The sequence below is a fragment of the Pseudonaja textilis genome, chromosome 3, assembly GCF_049901715.1.
Source record: "Pseudonaja textilis isolate UNSWEBS1 chromosome 3, rPseTex1.2, whole genome shotgun sequence".
NCBI classification, from domain to species: Eukaryota; Metazoa; Chordata; class Lepidosauria; order Squamata; family Elapidae; genus Pseudonaja; species Pseudonaja textilis.
The window spans coordinates 101,502,460-101,527,268 of NC_141992.1; the positions used below are offsets into that span (position 1 = coordinate 101,502,460).

At 37.2% G+C, this 24,809-nt stretch overlaps 1 protein-coding gene across 3 annotated transcripts; it reads right to left on the minus strand.

Annotated features, from left to right (window-relative positions):
- Positions 1-1,239: 1,239 nt before the first annotated feature.
- DARS2 (aspartyl-tRNA synthetase 2, mitochondrial) lies at positions 1,240-24,804 on the minus strand. 3 transcript variants are annotated; one of them, XR_015743025.1, is made up of 18 exons: positions 24,404-24,735; positions 22,792-22,891; positions 20,902-20,968; positions 18,780-18,881; positions 17,708-17,803; positions 16,191-16,314; positions 16,056-16,102; positions 14,629-14,735; positions 13,098-13,167; positions 11,924-12,103; positions 10,973-11,080; positions 9,161-9,220; positions 8,026-8,178; positions 7,431-7,649; positions 6,970-7,080; positions 5,203-5,278; positions 2,961-3,303; positions 1,240-1,556 (listed from the first exon to the last, which is right to left on the minus strand). XR_015743025.1 is itself a non-coding variant. In XM_026703352.2 (17 exons), exons 1-17 carry the CDS (start codon positions 24,525-24,527, stop codon positions 3,116-3,118), a joined length of 1,932 nt encoding a protein of 643 aa, XP_026559137.1. In that variant the 5' UTR covers positions 24,528-24,804; the 3' UTR covers positions 1,240-3,115. The 3 variants fall into 3 exon arrangements, 2 of the variants coding, with proteins under 2 accessions (XP_026559137.1, XP_087786609.1); XM_026703352.2 differs by having other exon boundaries at positions 1,240-3,303; positions 24,404-24,804; XM_087930483.1 differs by having other exon boundaries at positions 1,240-3,303; positions 16,203-16,314; positions 24,404-24,716.
- Positions 24,805-24,809: the final 5 nt, after the last annotated feature.

Below are 24,809 nucleotides of genomic sequence, written 5' to 3' on the forward strand. Positions count from 1 at the left end.
AGCTTTGAGGTACACAGCAATTTGGGTGCAGGTTGGCAACCAGTATCAAAATCCAGGAGAGCTTATTTTGAAATGATTTTCTTGGCTTCAGGTTTTTACCTGAGCTTAGCCTATTTTCTACTACATGAGCTATAGTCCCAACTCGTGATTTTGGGCTTGTTTCTATTTTTATAAGCATTGAACTAAAGATGACTTGTAACTCAGTCCTACTCCAAGACCATCCCTGGTTAGTAACTCAAAAGATTCAGGCTCCATCTTATCAACTTCAATATGATCTCGTTAATTTCTTGTATGGTGATATCAACTAATTACTTTTTGCAGTATAGAAGGTGACTGAAATAAAATAGCCACATTTCTAGATCCCCACTTTATTAATTTGAATATGTAGAATGGTTTTGCTGTAATTGATACTTACTTGTCTTTCACCAATGCTTCCTTGGAGAGCAGTACTTGCTTCACACATACTCCCTCAGGATATAGTTTTAGATCTCTGCTTATTCCATGCAAATTAGGATCCACCTTTGCACCACTATTGTCTGCTTTTGATTCACAATTGCATGACTGTTTTAACTGACTCGCAGCAGTACTTGGATGACTAAGCTTAATAAAAATACTTTACTCTAGCAAAACTATAGTCTAGATGCCTCTGAAGAAAAAATGCTATCTACAAGGCGAACTATTGCCCAGTAAGCCTTCTTTCAGTCATCTATAAGGTTTTCACCAATATAATAGCAAAAGGAATATTGAGAAATGGCTAGTTTCGATTATGGAAAAATAAAAAGTTGAGCATAGATCTTAATGCCTTATTCAACTGCATCAAAGGAGTCGGAAGTCAATGCCTCCCCACCCCCCGACTATTCCCTTTTTCATTCCCTAATTTCCCTAATATTTGCTTTTATATTCTCTGTAATAATAAAACTATTACAAAAAACAAATGATTTCACCAGGACATTGCCACAATGGAAAAACTATCAGGGTAGCTGAGATCCATAAATGCTGGCTGACTTGCTGGACATAGCAAAATGCATTGGACACTTGAGTACAAATGAAATTCAGCAGCAAAACTCTTGCAGTCCTCAGAAGAACATAGGAAATGTAATTAAATATAATTTTATTTCGTATTTCTCAAGATTCCTACATGATACAACCAGTCAGAAAATACATTTGTGTCCAATTTGAAGTGATCTATGTAATTGCCAAAACATTTTGGGAAGCACAGCCTTAAAAAAAATTGTCCAGTTTAATTGGTTCCTTATTAAATTTTATTGTATAATAAGTTGTAGCTGCAAATTTATTTTGTACAGTAAGGCAGAGTTGAGTAATCTCTTCCAGAGATACACACACAGGTCATAGTTATAAAAATAGAGATGCCCCTGTCCTAAAGAGACGTATACACGAACACATAGACACACTGTTCTGATGTGAGGGGAGCGTAACCAACATTAGGGAGGTAAAATCCCATTGTCTCTCTTAGTTGCAGCAGCTTTCACATTTTCTAGAGGTCCTCCCAGGAACTGTTCTGTTCGTTCAGTGTAAGGCCTGTTGGAACTAAGGGTCTTGCAGGAACAGAAAAGCAATAGTTTTATTTGGCAACTTGGCAGTTAGGAAGAGATGGAGTAATACAGTGGAAAGCACAAATGTTTACTGCAGAAATGGACTTCAACGGTCCAAATGTGAATTTTTGAAAAATATGTAACACAAGCAAACCTAACAATCTGAAATAACAGCTTCTATATTATGGCTGGATATACCTGAGAGTTTTATTTAGGTAAAAAAAATTCGAAAGCCAAACTATGTAAGTTGAAATTATTCCCCCCGCCACACCTTTTTTATACTGACTTGTATTAGAGCAGGGGTCTCCAAACTTGGCAACTTTGAGACTTGTGGACTTTCAACTTCCAGGAATTCTGGGAATTGAAGTCCACGAGACTTAAAGTTGCTAAATTTGGAGACCTCTGTATTAGAGAAATTTGCCATTTTTGCTATCTAATCAAGTTTAATGAATTGGGGAAAATGCCTCCTAACTGGCTATACTGTATTTCTATCTTAAAACCCTGAAGAACAACCCCCCAGTTTGGTTTCAAATAACCAGTTTTTTAAATAAAACTGAATGATCTCCCAGAACCAACAATAGTTTTTAGTACTGAAGCCAACCTTAGTACTTAGCTTTGAGTAATTAGGATAACACAATTAATTTATATTTTTATTACATTTTGAGGCTTTTTGATTACCTTCATGTTCCAAAATTAATTTGGAATTCTTGTTTCTTATTCAGCTCATTCTATCTTGTGTTTCCATGTTATTTAACACAATGGTATTTTGCGAGGATTATATTTCTAGAGACCAAAATTTTGAAATAATCCAATATAACTACATATGAATGTTGCTCTAAACCACTAGATAAAATTTGATTATTTATGCAAATTTACAGGCAGTGGGGTGCACCTTCTACTACAACTTTAAACATACTACTCTCAAACTGCTACATTGGGAGACATTGTTTCATTGGAGAGTTTTTGATCAAAGCTAATACCAGGATTAAAGCAAACTTTCATAATTTGGTTCAGTTAATTTTTAAAAACAATTCCCTGACAGATTATAGATTCCTTTCAGCTACTTGGTACAGGATAGTCACATTGTTCATACATAATGTCAAACCAATTAATACTTATAGCACTTCTATAACAGTTCTGATTTTCACATCAAAAATCTGTAGAGTAGTTGCAATACCTCCCAATATGACCAAATTGTACTGGATATCAACTAATTACCTCTGCAAAAATCTATATATACTTCGAAGATCCTCCATCCATAAAGACAACACAACAAAATGTCAAAACTGCATCTGTCTATATCACTATATAACAATAGTAATAGGACATGCTGTCTTCTGCACATAACATTATTGTACTTCAGATATACAAATATATAAAGCCTCATATTTGTGATTCCATACTTACCATTAGAACAAAGGTGACACAAAAGAAATGTCCATGGTATAATGAAGGATGCCCTTGATTCTTTCAACAGTTCACTTTCCCCACAAATATGGATAATCTGTTCACTAGTGACAAATTTAGTGTCTTTGCTACGATTTCTTAAGAATATATAATTTTCAGTTAGTCCTTGCTTTAGCTTCTGTCAAGGGCCATGTAACCTGCACATGATATGGCTCAAGTTCTTGTGGGTCAACATAATCTGGAGCATTGCTCATCAAATCCCTTCCCTTGAAAGATTTAGGGAAAGCAATGACATCTCGAATACTCGAACCTCCAACTAGAAGGCAAATCAGTCTGTCAAGCCCTGAAAAAGAAATGCATTAGATATTAATAGTGCTCTAAAGTTAAATAAGTTTTGCAAAAAAGATCCTACTGCTGTCAATTAAGCAATAAAAAGTACATCAGTATCTCTCCATTAATAAAATATATTGTACAGGTAAAATAAATATAAGGTTCATTTCAGGAAAAAGCTGTGGGTACTTTGTCTAACACTTTTAGACTGTAAAATGGACAAAGAATCTGAGAAGGGTGAAAAAATATGCTTGTACAGTAGAATGTAAGAGCTTCTTATTCTATGAACTTGCTAATTCACTCATTGCTTTTTACTTGTTACTTCTCTTGCTATTTTTTCCATGTTGGGAATTTTTCTGGAATGAAGGAATTATATCTTTCATTAATTTAGATAACCTCTCTGCTTATGTCAGTTGGAAAAACTGTGTTGGTGAGCAACATGTCTTTAATTAACTGTGCTACATTTGAGAAATATATCAAGAGGGATAAGTATTCAAGTGCTGAATCAATAAAGCTATATAACTGTTTTATTGAGTATGTTGCCTTTTTGATGACTGGGAACAAAGATCCCCAAATAGAGAGAAAAGCTTCTGTTTCTCCTTTCAAAAATAACCAATTTTGAAATACAAACCATTACTTTTTGTTCCTAACTACACTGAGATAAAAAATAAGTCAGAATAAAGAATGAAGGTGATTGATAAATGAAGAATATAGTATTACATACTAGTTTTGTTTAATGAGCCAAAGGATTAGCAAAGCAAACTTTTCTCTGGCTTAGCTATATTTCAAAATATTTTTTTAATATTGGGAATTGTTTGCACTTTCATCCCCTAGAGATAAGCATGAGTTATCTTTGCTCTATTTCACCAAAGTACCAGTTTTTATAATATGCACAATTAGTTTGGAGAAACAACTGGAAAGTATTTTATTTGTGAGAGCACAAATTGCTCATCAGAAGAACCCTTCAGACTACAAGAGAAAACAACGATAACCCTGAAACAGATTTTTACTTAGAAAAATGTGTTGTTTTCTATGTAGGAATAATTTCATTCAGGAAAAAATCAACTGACTTTTATGATCTTTCTATCTCACACTGATAATCATTGTAGGTCAGGGGTCAGGGAACTTTTTACCTCTTACCCCCAAAAATTTATAAACGCAGACGTTACCCTCCCGGCCTCTCCCCTCCCGGCCACCTCAGGCTGCTGACACATAATTTGGAGGTCGAGGCGGGAGGAGGTGCCCCCCCCCGCGGCTGGGAAGAAGGCGGGATAGCTCGCTCCAGGGAATGAAATGTCACCAGGCTTCCCGAGGGCTTCTGGGAATTTTCTCGGGGCCAAGGCGGCAGTTGCAGGTGCCTCTTCGCTTCCTGGGTGCCTGGCAGTGATGAGAGGCTTCGGGGAGGGAGCCGGGCTGGCTGGCTAGTTGGCAGGCAGGCAGGGCCTGGGGGCGGAAGCGGGAAGGGAGGATGATATTTGGGAGCCACGGTGACACAAACTGGCGCAGCGTGCGGCGGTCATCGCAGCGCGGGGAAAGCGTCCCTTTTCCCAAAATGCTCTGCCCTATGCCAGAAGCTCGCCTTCCCTAAAAACGGGCGGCGCGGCTCTTGCAGAATCTAGCCTGGAGTCATTTCCCACCCAGGAAACAAGGGTGGGGTGGAGGGGATAAATTTGCCTCAAGGGTGTTTTAATAACTGCTGCTATGCCGATAGTTCCACCATTGGCCAGCGCAACCTCCTCATTACCCCCAGATTTTCACTTTTACCCCATTTGGGGTAATTTACCCCTGTTCCCTGACCACTGTTGTAGGTACTATTTATTCATAGAATCATACAGCTGGAAGGGGCTATAAAAGTAAGGTTGTCTAATTTCCCATATGTGGGAAAATCCAAATTTTTAAAAAAGATACTGACCTAGTGCAATTCCTCCATGTGGGGGTGCACCAGACTCAAGAGCTTCAAGGAGGTGAAAAAGCAGCTCAGTGTCCTCCTAAGAATGTAAAAAGCAATACATCAAAACAGGATTTTTGTTCACAGAGTGACCAACAGTTACTTAGGGAAATTCATAGGCAGGGCCAGAGTGCAAATGTAGCTTTCCTGTATATTCCTTCTTTTTAAAAAAAATATTAAAATTTTTAATAATGGTAAAAGGTAATACAAAATAAAATTGCACTGAGACACTGCATGTTCCTTCTGACATAAGAATAAAATAGCTATTACAATCGATAATCATTGAAGTCCTGGAAAACCAACTTGGGTATTGTTTGCTTCTTGATCTTTGGTCTAATCTTAAATCTCTGCTCATCTGGGTGTTAGTTGCTGTTGAAGAAATGTTTTACACATTTTGTTTGCTTTTTAGCTTTTTGATGGTCTCTTTTGAACAACATGTAAATAATGTTTATTTCTATGTACCTGATGATGGCTGATTTGTCTGAGTGCCAGGCTTTCAGGAATTCTCTAGTGATTTTGGACTTAGCTTTGTCTAGGACAGGGGTTGCCAACCTTTTGGACGTCAGGGACCACCAAACTCATAATTTTAAATCCCAGGGACCACTAACTGGTTCTGTGTGTGTGGCCTAATTTGTGGGCGTGGCTTGGTGGTCATGTGACTGGCTGGGCATGGCTTATATGTAAATATTATAAATATTTATATAAATATTGAATTTTTATATAAAAAAGAGCAACTTTTACCCAAAATCAGGCAAAGCAGGCAGGCAGATTGAGTTGCTCACAGAATCACAGATTCATTCAAAGATCTATCTACCTGCCATCAGCTAGCTCAGTCTGTCATATAAAATTCACAAAAAATTAACTCACAACGCACCATCTATGTAAATATTGAATTTTTTATAAAAAAGAGCAACTTTTACCCAAAATCAAGCAAAGCAGGGAGGCAGATTGAGTTGCTCACAGAATCATTCAGGGATCTATCTATCTGCCATCGGCTAGCTCAGTCTGTCACATAAAATTTGCTTGCTGTGAGTCTGCACTGAATAATAGAACCTTCAGTCCTAAGGAAGATTCAGCTGTGCTTAAAAACAGAGACGAAGATCTAAAGACTAGCTAGAAAGCAAGAAATCCAACCATTTCCTGCTTTCTAGCTAATCTAAATCTCCCGGCACAGCAGAACAGATGATGGTCGGGGGAAAAAAAAAAAAGGAAAAATAGCAATTTAGCAGGCAAGTTTGCCAGGTAAGAAGTGAATGGGTGGGGAGGGTTCCTGCAGGCCATATGGGTGGCGCAGCCTTGCGTTTCTGCACAGCCTGGATTAATTGCTTTGTGGGGGTGCTCTGGGGATGAGATTACTCTGCGGCCCACCAAAATTTTCTTGCGGCCCACCAATTGGCGACCGCTCATCTAGGATGCTCTTAATTTCCCAGTTGAAACTATGGTTAGGGAACCCTAGTGGCACAGTGGTTAGAATGCATATTGCAGGCAAATTCTGCCCACTGTCTGGAATTCGATCCCAACCAGCTCAAGGTTGATTCAGCCTTCCATCCTTCTGAGGTCAGTAAAATGAGGACCCAGATTGTTGAGATCAATATGCTGACATTTGTAAAGTATCCAGAGTGCTACAAAGGAGTATGTGGCAGTACGTAAGTCCAAGTGCTATTGCTATATGTTGTGAAATTTGCCGATTTCAAATTAAATATGCAAGACTATTTTAGTACAAATAATTACCTTCAAAACTGTCTCAAGTATGAAACGCTGCTGCTTTGCATTATGGATTCGAATAGAGCCACCTCCAATCTCATTACCATTCAATACCAGATCATAATGCTGACCTCTAACCTGGTGAGCAAAAAGAAGAAAACAAAGTAATTTGCATTGTTATGTATATCTGCCAAAATCCTTGTGAAACAGCAGATCCCACCCAATGGTGCTTTTGCAACTAATGGCAACTACACATCTGAAATTGACAAAAATAGAATAAATATTTTTGAACAAGTAAATTAAGAGGCCAAGAAAACCATAATATGTATAATCCTATTTTTTTCTGGCTCTGATTTTGTAGTACATCTTCTTCAGATAAGGTAGACTTCTTGTCCTTAGAAATAACACAGAAATAATTTTGCTTTTACCATCTTCCCAATTCTTCGTTTGCAGTGTCCTGCTTTGTATATTAAAAAACATAAAGGCACCTGACTGGGATCTGAGTAGAGAAGATGTTCGTCCAAAGGATGGGGAGCAGTGAAAGGATGATGAGCAGCTTCCAATTCTACAGGATTTTCTTCTTTTGGGAGGAAAAGTGGGAATTCTACCACCCAGAGGAAGTGAAAGGCAGAAGGATCACGAAATAACAGGCCTTTTGCTTCCAGAAGTTCAGCACTCTTCAAGCGTAGCTTTCCTAATGCAGAGCACTGAAAACAAATGAGAACAGAAGAGAAAGAAAACTTTCTACGAGGCCTCCTAGAAAGACCCAACACTTGCACCTATAACTCCAAGCAGTGTATTATTATCAGCTTGTAATTGTCAGAACCAGGGTTTTTTGAATATTTTTTTTAATACTGATTGAAAATGTAGTGATTATTAGTTATTTGCTAGAAGGTAATTTATTCAAGGAGGAATTAATGTTCAGTTTAGTAAAGAAGGAACAGCTCATCAGTGCAAAAATCAAGTACATATAGGTGATTTCTTGCTGGTCAAGATTTAATTTAAATTTAAACAAATAAATGAATTTTTATTTATTTTTGCTGGTGCCCAAACAAAGACTAAGGGCATCAATTTTCTACTTACCACCTTTTTGTGTTGGCCGGCAGCAAGCAACACCACATCCTCCATATTGGCCTCAACTGTTCTGATAAGCTCTGATTTTTGCTCTTCATTAAGGAATTTTCCAAGTGGGGACTTCATGGTGCCATCAGGTTTCAAAACCAAACATGATATAAACTATACAGGATGGAAAAGTAAATAAACAGCTCAGCACTTCTTGAAAAGAATTCAAATGAAACCAAAGAAGTTTAATTGCTTTAATTGTTCTTCTTCAATACATGGCAACAATTTTAAAATCCCATGAAACAATAGGTAACGAATAAAACTAACTAAACCCAAGAACTTTCTGGGAGGGAAAAGAACACCATTATATCTACTGACAATAGCCTGAATATGAAGGACCCTTGTCTAGTGTTAGGTATCAACTTTTCCACACAGAAAGAGCTGGAAAAACTCAACTTGAACCTAGAAATTTGCTAGTGTTGAAAATACTTAGATAGACCAATAGTCTGAATACAAAGCCACTTCTTATCCTTCTGTGAGAAAGAACAACGAGAAAAAGCAGTGATATAAGCATGAAGTCAAGCACTCTAAGATTTCTCCAACTACAGTAATGCTGCAGAAGAGACAGGCCGGCAAAGAGTCTCTGCTGATTTTGGAACTATAAGAATCCCTCCCATGAACTATAGATTTCAGTTTTGCGCGTGCGCACACACACTTTTTTTTTTTTTGAATAGGCAAAAAAGAGCTCTGTATCATGTACAGCATTCCCCCACCTCATGCAAATATTCATAGTGGCTCTGGTAGAGAGTATGCAATTTAAGCTGCTCACTTTTGTGGCTAAGAAATATACTTTCAAAAAGATTTAAGCTCTTTCATTCTTTAATATAAGTAAAGTTGGTTTGTATAATGTAAGAGGGACTATAAAACAAAACTTATTGGATCCAATTAAAAGTCTATCTTGACCAAAATCTTCTTCACACAGTGGGCCAGCTTTCTCCTTTTATTTTAATCCAAATTAAACTAATTTAAAAGAACTAGAAATTCTCCCTGTCCCAGCCTCTTCAACTGATATGTAATGTGCAAGTTTAAATTTTATGTAGCCCAACATAAATTCCCAAAAGAAAATACTTCTTGTTTGTAACTATTTTTGCCATACCTGGTTAAATTGGGATTTTGACAATTCATTTAAGGACTCCAAATCTTTAAACTGTAATTTCTAGAGACAAAGATATATAAACACTAATAAATGGATTAAGTTTGTTATATTCTAACTGATACTGCTATATATTTCCTCATTATTTTAACATCAAATCTTTTGTTTCAGAATCAAGCTTAAATTTAAAAAATGCTTTCAGATTATATTTTCAGTTTTAGAAAGGAATCATGAACAAAAATGAATTAATTACAACAATGATATATAGAGAAAAACTCCCTCCCAAAAGATATAAAAATCTAAGGAAAATAAACTTAAAACAAATTAAGTTTGATTTCTTTGTTTTCTATCATTCTCAATGATGCAATTAAAAATAATCTCTAAACAGGTACTAAGATTCTATTAATAAACATAAATAAAACAGTGATGGTCAGATTCGATTCTTGCTAATTATCGTCATGAGATAAAAGGAATCAATTTTGATGCGCTATAAACTTGCATTTTAATCATATTTTAGTGCCTCTACAATTACAAATACAGGATTGACATTAAATTCCACAGTAAGGAAAAACAGTTTTCCTGTTTCCTAACTGTAGCATCAGCTGGCAAAAGCGTCCATTGACAAGTCTCTGTTTGCGTGCAACTCCTCCACATTTGGCATTCAATTTGTGAACACTAATAGGGCAACAGTGAATTAAGAATCTAAACTCAACCCAATGTTGAATACCTGAACTCAAATTAATGCTTTGATATAATCATTATTTCTCACTTTTAATCTACTTCACAGTTGTTGTAAATGATTTCATATTGAGAGAACAATGTAAATAACAAGTGTACAGAATGTAAGCATTCTTAATAAATCAAAGGATGAAAGGCTGAATTTAAAAGACTCACCAAATGTGGCTGACAGATCATAAGTGGGATACACCTTCAATAAATGTATCCCTTTTACTTTTTAGTATTTGACTGAAGAACAAAATTTGGAATTACACCAGCACTCACTTTTGTATACGGTCTTATAGTGTGTGTGGAAGAAGTAGGAAAGAAAAACTGCATTGATAAAATAAGATGCAGCCTTTCCTTGGCCTTCTTCCCACATCCTTTTTTCTCACTAGAAATCTGGACTGGCTTCTATATTTTGCACAACTCCCTCATTTTGACCCATAGATTGAAAGTTAAAGATTTTTTTCTTTCTTTCAGTACTTCTTTTTACCACTGGGGTGCCGTGGCTCATTCCACACAAAAGGGTGAGCTCCCGTTACTTGCCACAGTTCTTGCTCACCAAGCAGATTGAAAGCATGCAAATGTGAATAGATGAATAAGTACCACCCCCAGTGGGAATGTAACAATGTTCCGTGTACCTTTGTTGTATAGCCATGCAGACACATGAACATGAAAATTGTCTTTGGACAATACTGGCTCCCTTGGCCAAGAAACCATAAGGGCGTGACTGACAGGAAAACCTTTACCTTTTTACTTCTTTCTACAAGGACATCTATCTCACACATCACCATTCTTCCTATTCACTAACTACTGAGTTTGCCAAATCTCCATAAGCTTGCTTTGTTTTATTCAGTATTATTTTAATTTCAAGGTACAAAGCAATATATTAATGTATTCCTATTTTTAATAAATAGATCTTACAGAAACCAGTTTGATTTCTCCTAAAAAGATAAAAGTTTGCTTTTTTAATCATCTACTTATATGCAAGAAAGAGAGAGAGAGATCATATTTGTAGGGCTCATCATAGAAATAACAGCTTGATAAATGACAGCATCCAAGATAAAGAACATTTCCACAAATAGCCTCACTCACCGCTCCCTGGGGAATGCAAATGGCTTTCACTGTACCATGGGGCTCCCTGAGAGAGTTCTGCAAAAAGCCAACATCTACATTCCTAAGAATGTGACTTACATCAACGATCTGACATTGGAAGAAAAGATATAAATACCGTAATTGTGACAACAGAAAATGACTGGAAAAGAATTAGGGGAAGGGAAAGTTTCAAACGCAACTAAAAAAGGGCTCAGTTTTACATTCTATATTCATCAGCTGTTGAATTTTGCTCAAGACATTGGGACAGCTGCCACTACAACCCGTTGTGAATGGAACAGAGCTTTGGACTGAATTCTCATAGCATGGCTGTGTTAATTTATGGTAGCCAATAAAACAGTGCTTTAATTTCAGGAAAGGTGGATTCCCCCACCCCTCCTTTTCCAATTTAACAAAAACAGTCTGCGGTGCAAGAAACATTTGGGGTATCTTAAAGAAAACAGTTGTGATTGACACAAGTTTTTGTAACTCAATACATTGGTACCTTGGTACTCAAATTCTTTGAAACTCATCAAATTTGTTACCCAGCACATTTTGACATGAAAGTTTTGTCCTGGTACTCATCATTGTTTGCTTAATGCACAAGCTGGAATGCCTTGGGTATTAGCTGCCTTGTGACTCACTACATTATTCCTTATAGGAAAAATCTGTTTGGTACTCATCATGCATCCCAGAACCAATTAACAATGAATACTGAGATACCACTATTATCAAATGTGGCAAGTGTAGTGCAATAAGAACTATGAAAATTACTGCTTTAAAACATAGCAGAGATCACCATATTTTCTGGGCTCATTCACACAAATTAAAAGATATTTTGATAAACAAAATTTATCAAAATATCCACAAATCCCATTACAGTTAACAGGCCTTCGACATAGCAGTGGGGGTATGGCAGTCAAGCAAATGTTTAATTTTGGTAAATGAACATGCCTTCATTCCAAAACGAGTATCAGGTTTATCAGTCCCATAAGTGGATAGCGCCTCATCATAGGTGATTGAAGGGAAGGGTATTTTGATAAGCCCCTTTTCCTTAGGCCAGGAATACTGCAGCATGCCCTCAATTAAAGCCAGAATTCCATCTTGGTCCACGAATGACATTTCAATATCTATCTTTGGGGTGGGGTGGGGAATAAGCAAGAGATTTTTTTAAAAATAAGGCATATAAATATCACAATTATTCTACTTAACATTTTTGCAAAAGATATATTTCTTTGAAAATCCATTTTAGAAGGGCTACAATTCTAGAGAACAGTCAGAATATAAGGCTTACAGTACCCATTTCATTTCTACATGCTCAGATTCTGGAGCTGTATGTTAGTTTCATTGTTTTTTAGTCTGATTTCTTTGTCTAGTTACTATTTATTACAGAAGATATATTGCAGATGTTATTAGATGAAATGAATTCTATTGCACACAAACTAGTCCTAACAATTTTGCAAATGTAGATTAGTTTTAAAACACACAAAGTATCTTCGAGCAACTCTTTGCCATATCCTCCCATCAACCCCATTTATAAAATAATTACTAATATCCATATATTTTTAAATTATATTTTTAGTGCTCTTGGTGGAGATTTTGACACATTTTATTTTTTAATTCTTAGTAGTTTATTGATACACACAACACATTCCATAAAGTCAGATTTCATTTACATAGGTCACAAGGGCAGCATATAAATCTAATAAGTAAGCACACTGCATGCCACTTTGGGGAATTTGGCATTCCATTTGCAAAAATGGTTGTCAGTACTAGACCACAGAAATGAAATAATATGTTCACTGTAATGTCAAAACAGAAATATCTCTCAACAGTGGAACAAATGACACTTCTCCATTTTCCATCACTACTCAATGTTATTTGCTTTGTATACAGAATGATAAAACTGAATCACAGAACAGTATTTTGGTCAGTGCTGCAAGTAACAACAGTGAGATGACAAGTATTTAGTTCCCAATTATTTTGCATTGTTATTACATACTCAGATTTTCCTCTTCCAAAGCCACTAAACGCCCAACTCCTAAATGGATGGTAATCCTTGTAGTTACAAGCAACAACAATGCCCATTTAATTTTATTTAATCTTATTCCAAATAAAAATAAATTACCTGAGTGAATTCAGGCTGTCTGTCTGGCTTTGAACCTTCATCTCTGTAACAGCGGGCAACTTGGAAATACCTGCCATTAGAAAATTACATTCTGGTTGCAGAGTATCTTTCTCAAGTAGCATGATCTCTCAAAACAGGGGGGGGTTGGAAAGAATATAATCTGAAAAAATTGCTATTATTTGAATTTAAAACAGAATAAACATTTGTTCCATATTTAGGAATTGGTTAATGCTATAGGCACAGAAAAGAAGCTGTGTGGGGAACTGCAAAGAAAAAGTTTATATGCTTGACATACTGAAAGACCTTCTGCACACTTTGAATTGGCTATGAGTGGACAAAACATTATCTGCACTGCCAGAAAAGGGACAGTCAGAAGAGACTTTATTCTTGCTAAATCTGATTTTTTTCATACACATTTCTTTCTTTCACAATAACTGCAAACCATCCAAGCCTTTGAGAATCTGGATAGCGCCCAACAACACAAAAAGAAAATATAATTTATAAGGAATGAATTAATCACTAAATGAGCACCCATAATCATCTTGAGGCAAAGGCGTAAGTGTTTTTAATACCCATACAAAATGCTAGTATGACTGCAGATAAATTTATCTCCAGAGGAAATGTGTTTTAGAGTAGAGGGCATTACAAGAAAGGCCTGCTCTCCAGCCTATATTATACCTCATATATAAACCTATATATTTTCTGTGGTGGAATGTTCGAGGTGATGAGAAGACATGTGCAGATTCCAATTTGGTCAGGTGTTTCTTGATATAAAATCTGGGACCACCTCATGTAAGATTATAAAGGTGGTAAACAGCATTATAAATTAGGCTTGCAAGACTATCAGTGATCTGGCCCCTGCCCAAGTTTCCACCTGCCATGTAAGCAAGGGCTATGAGCACCCTTACATCACAAACCAATCCCTTTAGAGAAATCACCTCATCTACAGTAATTATTAGGAACAATATACTGGATGTTTATTTACAAATAGTAACTGCATCTTAGTAAGCTTTAGCCCATCCACACCTTGACAGCCTGGTTTAGACTTTCTACTGCATCTCCAGCTCAGTCTAAGGTGGAAATGTGCAAGTGACTTTAAATAATATGAGGGGAAACTGATACTGGAGCAACCAAGGGAGTGAGTGCTGTCTCTCTCACATGCATATCGACTATTGACTGGAACCATCCATTCAAGTAGAAGCAGAATCACCACAAAATGGTGCCAACTCTCAATCCGTGCATGTTTTATATATGCCATGATTCAGCAACCTAGTTCTCCATCTCATAAATAAGATTGTGGTCACAGACGGCACAGTACAGAAAATCTTTGCAAGAAGATTTCAAGCATGTGTATCTTCTAGGCAGACATAGAGAGTCATTCTTAGCATGGAACTTGATTAATTGGCAAATGATCAGTTTGTGTGACAAACTGTGACTCAATCTATCCATTATCCTTTCACCAGACAGCAAATCAGAGTTTTAGTGCTACCTTGAAAACATTATTGTGCTGGTGGGGCCCCAAGAAGCTCACCTGTCCAGACCTCCTACCATTAGGAGCTGTTTAAACTGCTGAGGGCTCTGAGGAAGTGAGTAGAACTTTCCAGCCTCCCGGGAAGGCACCACAAATTCTTTTGCACCCTGATAGTAAAGGGAGAATGTAATTTAAAGCTGGAATTACATTGCCTTTAGATGAAAACCAAAATGAAGAAACTTCTAGTTTGAGTACAAACTATTTCAGCCAAACCTCTCTTGAAAAAATTAATCCACTACCCATTGCCTTTAATCAGAAAGTGCAATGATGCACCATTTCCCCAAATATATCTCCTACACTGTATTTTATTTACACCCCCAACATTTCTGGCTCCATGGATCAGCAGCAGCGGTGGCAGGTGGAGAGGGAATGGTTTTGCATGTGCAACCTAGCTCCCACCCATGCATAAATGAAGCTTTGTGCACTTGCTCACTGCTTGTGGGCCAGCAGGTGGTGGGCCGGTACTGGTCCATGGTCCAGGGGTTGGGGACCCCTGATTTACATGATCATGCACACTTCTACTCAGTTCTCATGTGAGAAATTAACAAAAGTTCTTGAAGCAATAGTAAGAAGACCTAGGTTACTGCTTTTCAAGATAACCTTTATTATCACTTTTCTATGAGTACAATGACACACATTAAAATGAAATTCCAATGTCTTCTCCCCTATACATGTACATACACACATACAGTATACATATATAGTACATATACTGTATACACACACAGAGGCACAAATGTATACATATAGATGTACCTGATATATATATATATATCAGTAACTAATGTATTAATGAAGGTTTTGGTTTCAGAAAATAATGCTTAGCAACCATTATGTTAACAACTCTTTGTCAAAGAAGCTTTAAAGAAATTTCTGTGTATCTTTTTTGTTTCTTTTCTATTTTTTCCTTCCCTTGCATTTTTAGCTTTTTCTTGCTTTCTTTATATTAGTTTGTATTACTTTTTATCTTCCTTTTAAAGTTTTAATAAGTTATTTAATATAAAAAAATATCCTCCATCACCTAATTTCATAACAAAACTAAAATTCTGAGTATACCAAGCAAAATCTCCAAAGTTGTCTAGATTCTATTGTTCTCTAAGTAACCTTTAGTGCAAAGGGAAATACCACTGTCAGTCTAAACAAAGGCTGACTGAGACAACTGCCATCCAATTTCAAATCATAAGCTTCCTATTTGTAATGCATTGGGCCAGAAAAATCCTTGAAGTAGCCATGGCAGTTATAACGTTGTGAGCTGGTGAATTCAATATGAATGCTGAATTCATCCAGGACACGAAATATCTCCCCCACATCCTGCCTTAGAAAAGAAGTCTTCTTTTAGATGTTTGGGCTACATGATGTAATTACTTTCTGATACTTGATAATTTTATAACAATGTAAGTACAGAAAAGATGCCTTTGCATACTTACTCCTGGTGTTTTCTTAAATAGTGTTGGAGTTTCTACATCCACAAAATCTAAAATAAGATTTGATAAATTTTGTCAGCACCACAGTAAGTGAAAGGAGAAAAAAAAGTTAACTGTTAACAATTTTGTTTCTCTAACCGTAACAATTACAGAGATACTCTCGCATTCTCATCACCACCTGGGATCTCAGCCGGAGATTATACTGCATCTGAATGCTTCTTAAGTCCAAATAGCGATACTGCATTCGCAGTGCTTCAGTTTTCTGAGAGGAGGAAAAGAATGTTTTTTATAAAGAAAAAACAGCAATTATACATCCTATAACCAACACGAAGCACAAAATATTGTTACCTAAATTAAAAACATAAGCAAATTTTTATACCAAACCATTATTTTTCACTCACTTCTTCCAATTCATATCTTATCTACTATTGTTTCCTAGATCCGTTTTTCCCCTATTTTTGAAGATGGAAACCATATCAACTCTTTTCTAGTCCTCTGAGTTCCCTTGCGCTCCAGGATTTTTGAAAGATATGATCCAGTGATTCCAAAATCACATCTGCCAGGATTTTAGAACTCTGGGATGTAATCCATTTGGTTTGGTGATTTAAACTTGTCTAGAGTGGATAGGTGTTATCTTATACCTATCTTTTTTGTTTTCTAGTTTATCAGGGAGTTCTTTATACAGCCTGGCTCAGATTCTTCTAGGATCTTTTATTTTTATTTTTCAGCGATAGTGTGTTTAGCTGGACTTCGATAATCCCATTTTATAGAGTTTCCTAAGCTTCTTGAGTTGTTTTCCCCTTAAAGATTTTCATTCATGAAATTCTTCCCAAGTTCCAAAGTTTGTTGAAATCACTCTCTTAAAGTTTAAGACATTAGTCTGACTTTGTTCTGTTACTTGTGCCGGCATTATCCAATTATCCATACTCACTTTTCACCAACATTCCCGTAAGTTCAACAACCTCTATCATTTAATCTCTCTTAGGGAGAATTAAGTCAAATGTAGCTGACATTTCCTTTCTTTCCCTACATTCTAGCAGTTCCTTTTTCTTTCTACCTTTTGGGAGTCAAAATTGTTTGCTAGGTTCATTAGGAACCTGTTTGATCTCTCACCAGCTGCATTTTGTCGCCTAGATGATGCCAGAATAGTTAAAGATCCCCGTTACTATTCTGTATTATATTTGTATTGTGTTATATTGTATTGTTCTGTTGTTTTGTATTACTACAAAGTTCACCTCATTCTGATTCATAGTAAAAATGCATGGGCACTTTTATTAAAGGGTCAGTTTTCAAGGATAGCAATTTAAACTTTTGTACCATATTCTATCAAACGTGGCAAATTTCATCCCTCCTAGATCCAAATCACTTTGGAATCTCTCTGGATGTTATTTCATCTGAAACCCTGAACAATCCAAACATTCTGGGTTTTGTTTGTGCTGAACAGCAGCTAGTTCTGCAGAATTTCCAGAATGTGGTGGTTTGTTTTGGATTTGAAGCAAAATACATTCTCCATTTTGCGTGCATCCCTATTGTTTTCTTTAGAGAGGAAATAGAAGGGTTAAAAAGAACAGATGTGCAAGAATTCCCAAAGTACGCTGTCCCAAATATTCCATTAGGCAGCAATAGCACATTAAACAGAAATAAGAAAGGTATACCTTGGTGAAATCTTTTATTTCAAATGGTAGTTTCTTACAGTAGTTCAGAACCTCTGCAGTTTCTGCTTTTACTTCAATATCTCCAGTTTGCATCCTCTAAATAAATTGAAAGTGATAACTTTAATTAAAAAAATAACAGCTCTATTGATTGTGCCCAGAAAATAGATTCATTGCAGGTTTTTTTTAAACCAGATGGTATGGTGATAAGATAATTTAGCTTGGCAAAATTTTATTTCCACTTCCCCTTCACAAACTTGGATTTTGAGGGACCAGGAGTATCTTTCAGTTTCATAGACCAAGAGCTCCTGAATCTCAAGTCAACATCTCACTGTTTACCCATTTCAACTCACAACTTAATGGGCCAGGCAAGAGCGGGCTTGGGGAAAGGAAAAAAAGCATGGTCTTCCTGGTTTATCTGAATAGCTAATTATCATAACAATTTTTGCAGTATTGTCAGGACTTTGCAGAGAACAACAAGAAAAGATCTCTGCCCTGAAGATAGATTTATCAGATTACTAGCCAGGCACAGCTATCAATCTTTATTTTTTGAAAATTTCAATCCTATAGACAAGAACAGAAACTTCAAGGGCTTACTGTTGTAAAACAAGTTGCTTTACTGCAGATTAGAAAGACTCCATATATACACAGATCTGCCTGTTGCGAAGCATAGAAATCAACCTATCTGGGAAATGAGAGTGCATGGAAAGAGTGGGATTTGAGGAGAGATGTGAAGAAAGCATAAAAAGTGATGTATCGTGCAGCTGTATTGCCTGGAAATTCCAAGCACAGAAGACATTAAGCCAGAAACTGTGTAGTCTTTTTGAGAGGGCAGAGGACTTTTACAGGGCTGAACTGAAGAAAGATACTTCCAAACCAAACAGCTGCCAAGAAGAAAAGGATCATTCTGCAGCTACCATAATGAACAGCTGGACACCTCCAGGACACTTACACAGCAAATGAAAATGTGCAAATTTATTCTCAGTAGGTATAGCTTTTAGAAAATCATTTTGGTAGCCCAAAGCAATAAACTGAACTTACTTAAAAGCAGGGGGCTCCTCCTTAAAATACTTACAGGATTTGCCTGTCCAGGAGGCCGGGGAATAACAATCCCAGTCACTCGCACAACAGACTCAACTGGAGCATCAGAAAAGAGCTTCCTCAAATGGGAAGCAGCCTGCAGTGCAAGAAATAGACAAATCAGAATATGCATTATTAAAATACATTATGCCTGGTGGTTATCAGCCCACTTCAAGTCTGGCAATTAAATGGCACCTGAAAGCCCTCCCTTTGTCTTTTAATTCATTTTATCATTTTTTTTAAACACCTTGCCTCTTTTTAAATTGTAACTTCTATGTATTGTTTTTATATTTAATATTTTATTGGCCACCACCCAGTCTCTCTCTCTCTGAAGGAGATGGGTGGTTCCAAAATGTGTTAAGTAAATAATAAATGTTATCTGTTAAAGTGTTTATTGAGATAACCAAAATATTGCAGAAGTTAAGGTGTCAGACTAGGAGCAGAGAGAACCAGGTTCAAGTCTAACCTTAGCTGTAGAAACCAATTCTCTTTCAGCTCAATCTATCTCACCAGGTTGTTAGTGAGAAAAAAATGTTATATATGATGTCACAAGCTCTAAATAAAAGGTGAGATAGAAATCTTTTTTGTTTGAAACATTAATTCCAATGAACTTTTCTGGATCAGAACGAATTCTATCTCATCCAAAATTCTTTACAAAAAGATTACATCAAGTAGCAGTTGGTAAGAATAAAATTGAAGTGCTAATGTGGAAATTAAGTTTTTTTGATGGAGAAAGATACTTCAGATATGCTTTGGAATATTCTTTATTTCCTTGTAGATTGTAGGACTGAATTTTAAAAAATGTTATGAAAAACTATAAGCTGTGCATACAGGTATGGATATCTATAATATTATCTGTTACAATAAGGAGTGTGCACTGAAACGTCACAATTCTTTTCTAAATAATAAAATTTCATTCAAGAGCCTGTCTTAATTTAATTTCAGTATAAACTTTAAAATTATGCTTACCTAAATGAATTATATACAAACTGTAACTTAAAAAAGAGCAAAATAAAAATTCCAGTAACTTAAGTTCTATATAAAGCAATTTTCCATTTTCTTCAATATCTGATCAAATAACACCCAGTTCCCCATTTTAATATTTACCTAAATATAAAAATTAAAGAAATCCTCATGTGCATTGAAAGTCTATCAGAGTGTTCTAGAGAGACTGAGTTCTTTATCTACTAAAAGTTACACATCTTTAGAAAAGATTCACTCAGTTAAAATTATTAAAATATTACATGTTTTGAACCAGCAAATTAGAGATTATAAAACTAACTCTAGCAATCTTTTGAGTTAGGAATAATCTGAGAGCACAGCTATGAAAATTAAAAATTTAGCAGTAATCCAGGAAGTCTCCTTATTAGTACTCCAAATCAGTGTGGCTTGAACATTACAGATGATCCTCAACATATAACAGAAACCAAAACCAGAACTTCCATTGCTTAGTGATGAAGTTGTAAAGCGCAATTGCAACACTTAGCAACAGCAATCCCTGCAATCCCAATTGTGGTGTTAGCTGAATCCCAGTCATCAGGTGAGAGGCAACTTCATGTTGACTTCCCACAACCAAGTGAGGAGTTACCTGAGAGACAAGGGTAGGGGAAAAAGGTTGGGAAGGGTCCAGTAGAGTGCAGAGGTGGGTGTGGTAAGGGGTGCAGTAAGGGGTGTGTAGGAGGCACGGCAAGAGTTGGGGAGGCTGTGTGAGAAGCACAGCAAGAGGAAGCAGAACGAGGTTCAGAAAGGGTGTACTAGAGATGCAATGAAGCTCAGGGAGGATGTATGAGGGAGGCACATTTGAGGTTTGGGGTGGGTGCGCAGGTTCGGGAGACTAACCCCAGCAACTTGTGATTTTCCCTGCCAGCTTCCCCACTAAATTTCTGATTCAGGTGAACTCAGGACGCTTATAAGCGTGAGCCGATTGCCAAGTGCCCAGATTGCTGGAATTCTGATTGAGGACTAGATGTAACTATCATTTGTACCAGTGCTGTCTACTTTTGAATGGTTGCTGATTAAATGGTTGTAAGCCAAGGACTATCTATATATTTATTTCGATGCAATGTTCGTTGGCTTCCTAGCAAAAAGCTACAAAAGCAGTTTTCAATAGTACTTACCTCAACCTGAGGTATGAGTATCTGTGTAAGTCCTTGGAAATCTCTCAAAACCACAAACTGTTCATGTCTAATGATGGGAGACACAGATGTGTAGACATGTCAATAACACTTCAGATTCAGCATGGAACTCATGAATATGCAGTGCAGAATTCTCCAAGAACATCTACTGTAAATAATGCCTAGTCACAGAACAGCTTTGAGCCTGGGGACAGCTCAACTAGACACTTTTACGTGACACATAAGTGTTTCACATGCAAGAAGACTTTGATAGTACGAACATTCAAAGATGTAGTATCTGAACATTACTTTTAACTTAAGAATTTGATCCTGGTCCTAATTCATTTAAGTTCTTTCGTTCTCTTTCTCTCTTCCTCCCTGTGTGTGTGTGTGTGTTTCAAATTTCTTAATCATCAACCTCCCTTACAGATTTTTCTATAGGCATAAGAATTAGTATAAAGAAAACTATTTCTTAAGAATAGATCATTGCACGTTGACATGGCAGTTCCATTTTCTATGCACATAGCAAAAATGGAGCAATATATTCTTGTACAATCAGACATACATGTCACATGGAAGTATATATACTTTGAAAGTTTTTTCTTTTGCTACATTTGCGGACATACCAGTATTTTATTTTCATTTAAATGGTCACATAAAGATGATGAAATTGAACAAAAAATATAAAAGTTGACTTTCAATCATTTATCCAACAAAAACAGATTTGTTATTTCCTTCTATGGAAAAAATAAGTACACCCTTAATTCTAATAACTGGTTTTGTCCCCTTTGGCAGAAACAACCACATGTAGGCCTTTTTCATATCTACCGGTCTCTGACATTGACTGGAATCAACTCACAACATCTTGATGGAATTTATGTAGATCTTTTGACTTGACCATTTCAGAACCCCCCATTTCTTTTTTAACCAATCCTTGGTGGATTTACCAGAATGTTGGGGTCATTGTCATGTTGCAAAGCCCATTGTCTAATGAGCTTCAAACTTTTAACATTACACTTCAGTATCCTTAGGTATAATGAAGAATTTGTAGCAATTTCTATGATGGTGTACTATCCAAAACAGCCCCAAACCATAACATTTCCACCACGGTGCTTTAAGGAGAGTGCACAAAAGGCACCCTGCAGATCTGGGAGGATGTACAGAGATGTGTGGCATGGTCAGGGCGAGTGCATGAGAGATGCAGGTGAATGAAGGTGTCCAAAGGGTGTGTGTAAAAGAAGTTGAGGAGAGTGTGAGCAGGTGCACAAAAAGTGTATTGCAAGTTGAGAAGAGTGCACTGAGGTGTGCAAGAGGTGGAGTGCCAGTTGGAAAAGGTGCACGAGCAGCGTAGCGCCAGTCAGAAAGGGTGCATGAGAAGTGACACGTGGTCACAAGGGCATGGTGCTGGTTGGGAAGGGTACATGGAGGTGTGCAAGCAGTTGTCGCCATGCAAGGGCAGAAGGGCTGGGGGAGAGTGTGTAAGTGGGGGAAACATCCTAGGGACTTGTGACCCTCTCTGCTTTCCCCACTGACCTTCTAGGGAAGCCAGCAGAGAAAGTTGTAAATGGCAATCACATGATCATAGGGCACTTGGCAATCTGTCATAGGTGCAAATAGGTTGTCAAGCACCTAGATTGCAACCATGTGATTGCAGCAGTGTGGGGATGTCTGGAACACTGAAGACCAAATGTAACCACCATTTGTTCAGCACTGTCATAACTTGGAACAGTTGACCACTGTAGGTTAACATTTTTGTAAGTTTAGCACTACCTCTATGTGTTCTGTGGAAACAGAAACAAGACACCAGACTATATTTGTATATCCCAGACCCTGATGTAGTAAGGCAAACCATTATTTTAATCTTTTCTTTAGCATCAGCAATTTTCAATTTACCTCTTATATTGAATCCATCCACACAGAGTGACCTCTTGACCTACATGAGCTAATCGCAACTCCCCACAGGTTTTGGACCGGGCAACAAAGCTATTGACATCTTGGGATAAAATTTTGTTAATTCATAAAATGTACAAACAAATTTTTATTCAATCCAACAAAATTATTAGGACAAGTAATAAAGTTATGAGTTATCAATAAATATGATATCAAAGCTTCATTCAACAGATTTATATCATAATTAGGGGTGGTACACGAGAAATGCAGTGTAAGCCAGGGAGACAGGCGTGAGGGAATGAGAGGTGTGGCAGAGGTTGAAAGCTCACCCCTATTGGAAATGATATGAAAAACAAAGAAGTTCCAAAAAGTAGTACATGTTTTCATTCTTGATTATATTAAGGTTTTTGACTATGTAGTTCAAAACACTTTGCAGCTAGCCCTGTAATGGGCTACTTCGTTTGCCTATGGAACAATTTGTATAACTGACCAGGAAGCAACAATTAGAATGTTTCAGAATTGACAAGAACATGAACAAGGCTTGTTAAACTAATATGCTGAAAATATCATGAGAAATGAGGAGGAAGAAAAATAGAAATGTGAATTAAAAGTTTTGGGAGTAACATCAATATCACTGGAATCAAATGATGATACTGCTTTGTTGGCTGGAAATGAAGAAGATTTGAGATACCTTTAACCGAAATGAAAGAAGTGTGCAAAAGCCAGTCTACTGATCAGTATTAAAACAACTGTCTAAATATTATGTCAACAAGCAAGGTTAAGGCACCGCAAATAGGTGCAGAAAGAGTTGAAGTACTCAGCAATTCACAGGGAAGACGACTGTAGTTATGAAATAAAGACCTTTTTGGAATAAAGGCTATGACAAATCTAATAAAAATATTAAAGCACTGAGACAACACAGTGAAATGAAGGAAAATGTCAAAATATGCTTTTCCCAGTTATAACATAGCTGTGAAAGCCAGATTATCCAAAAAGCTGAATGCAACAAAAATAACTTGCTTTTGAATTACTGTGCTGGAGAAAAAGGTTATGGGTATTATTTTTGCAAGACAAAAATAACCAATAGAACCAGGCTCCTCACTGGAAATTGGTAATGAAACCAAACTTTAAATGTTGCAGACTCATAACATACAAGCAAGTGAAATGATGGAAAAAAATGGAAGGCAATTTAAAAAGAGAGAGATAAAAGAACCAGGGGCTTATATATTATTGTTGATGGCACAAGCACGAGCTTATAAAATTTCGAAGAGCAGTAACCAAAAAATGATGTTGAAATATTGATCATCTCATCAAAAAACCAGAGAGTATGAACAACTTCATTTCAATACCAATACCATAGTTTTCAACAGTCACTATACTGCAGTGGTGGGCTACCGCCATCTCCTGAGATTTGTGTGTTACTTCCCAATCTATAGATTTAGGATCTGTTGGGGATTGGAAACACATCCAAACCAGCAACGTAATTCCAGCAGAGTTATGATGTTCTATTTAGGGAGGGAGGGAGAGAGAGAGTCCCTTGGTTTCGTTCAGGCCAGTCGGACATTAAGAAAGCAGCTTCTCTTCCCCTTCCCTGCTACCCCAGGATGTCACAGACCTGGGAGGGTCGCGCCCGTTCTGAACGACGCCCATCTGCAAGAAGCAAGCCTGCCGCACGGCTTCGCTCTTCCTCCGGGGAATAATAGCTTCAGGGGACGATAAAGGACATGTAGCCGACGCATGGTCTTGGCCAGTAAATCAAGACACCGGCCAATATATAAGACAAGAAGGGAAGAAACGACCAGGCTTCAGCCCACAAGCCCCGCTTCAGAGACGCAGTTCCTCCGTCATACGAACCGAGCTCCCGCGGTCACTTCAGCGGCAAGCATTACTTTGGGCACGGGGCACTTCCTCGGTTCCACGCCCGAATCAAATATGGCAGCAAATCAGGGGACTGAACCTCCAGCTCGCGCCGTAAACCGCTAACCCGCACTTCAAAGCATGCGCACAACAATCCCCATCGC

Bases quoted from the DNA above. Each gene is read 5' to 3' on its own strand.
- DARS2 (XM_026703352.2), bottom strand. From the start codon at position 24,527: ATGCGTCGGCTACATGTCCTTTATCGTCCCCTGAAGCTATTATTCCCC. The intron at 20,969-22,791 runs GTAAATTGAAAA...TCCCATCATTAG, and splicing joins GGATGGATTCAATATAAGAG to ACATGAACAGTTTGTGGTTT. The intron at 11,081-11,923 runs GCATGTTCATTT...TTCCAATGTCAG, and splicing joins ATACTCGTTTTGGAATGAAG to ATCGTTGATGTAAGTCACAT.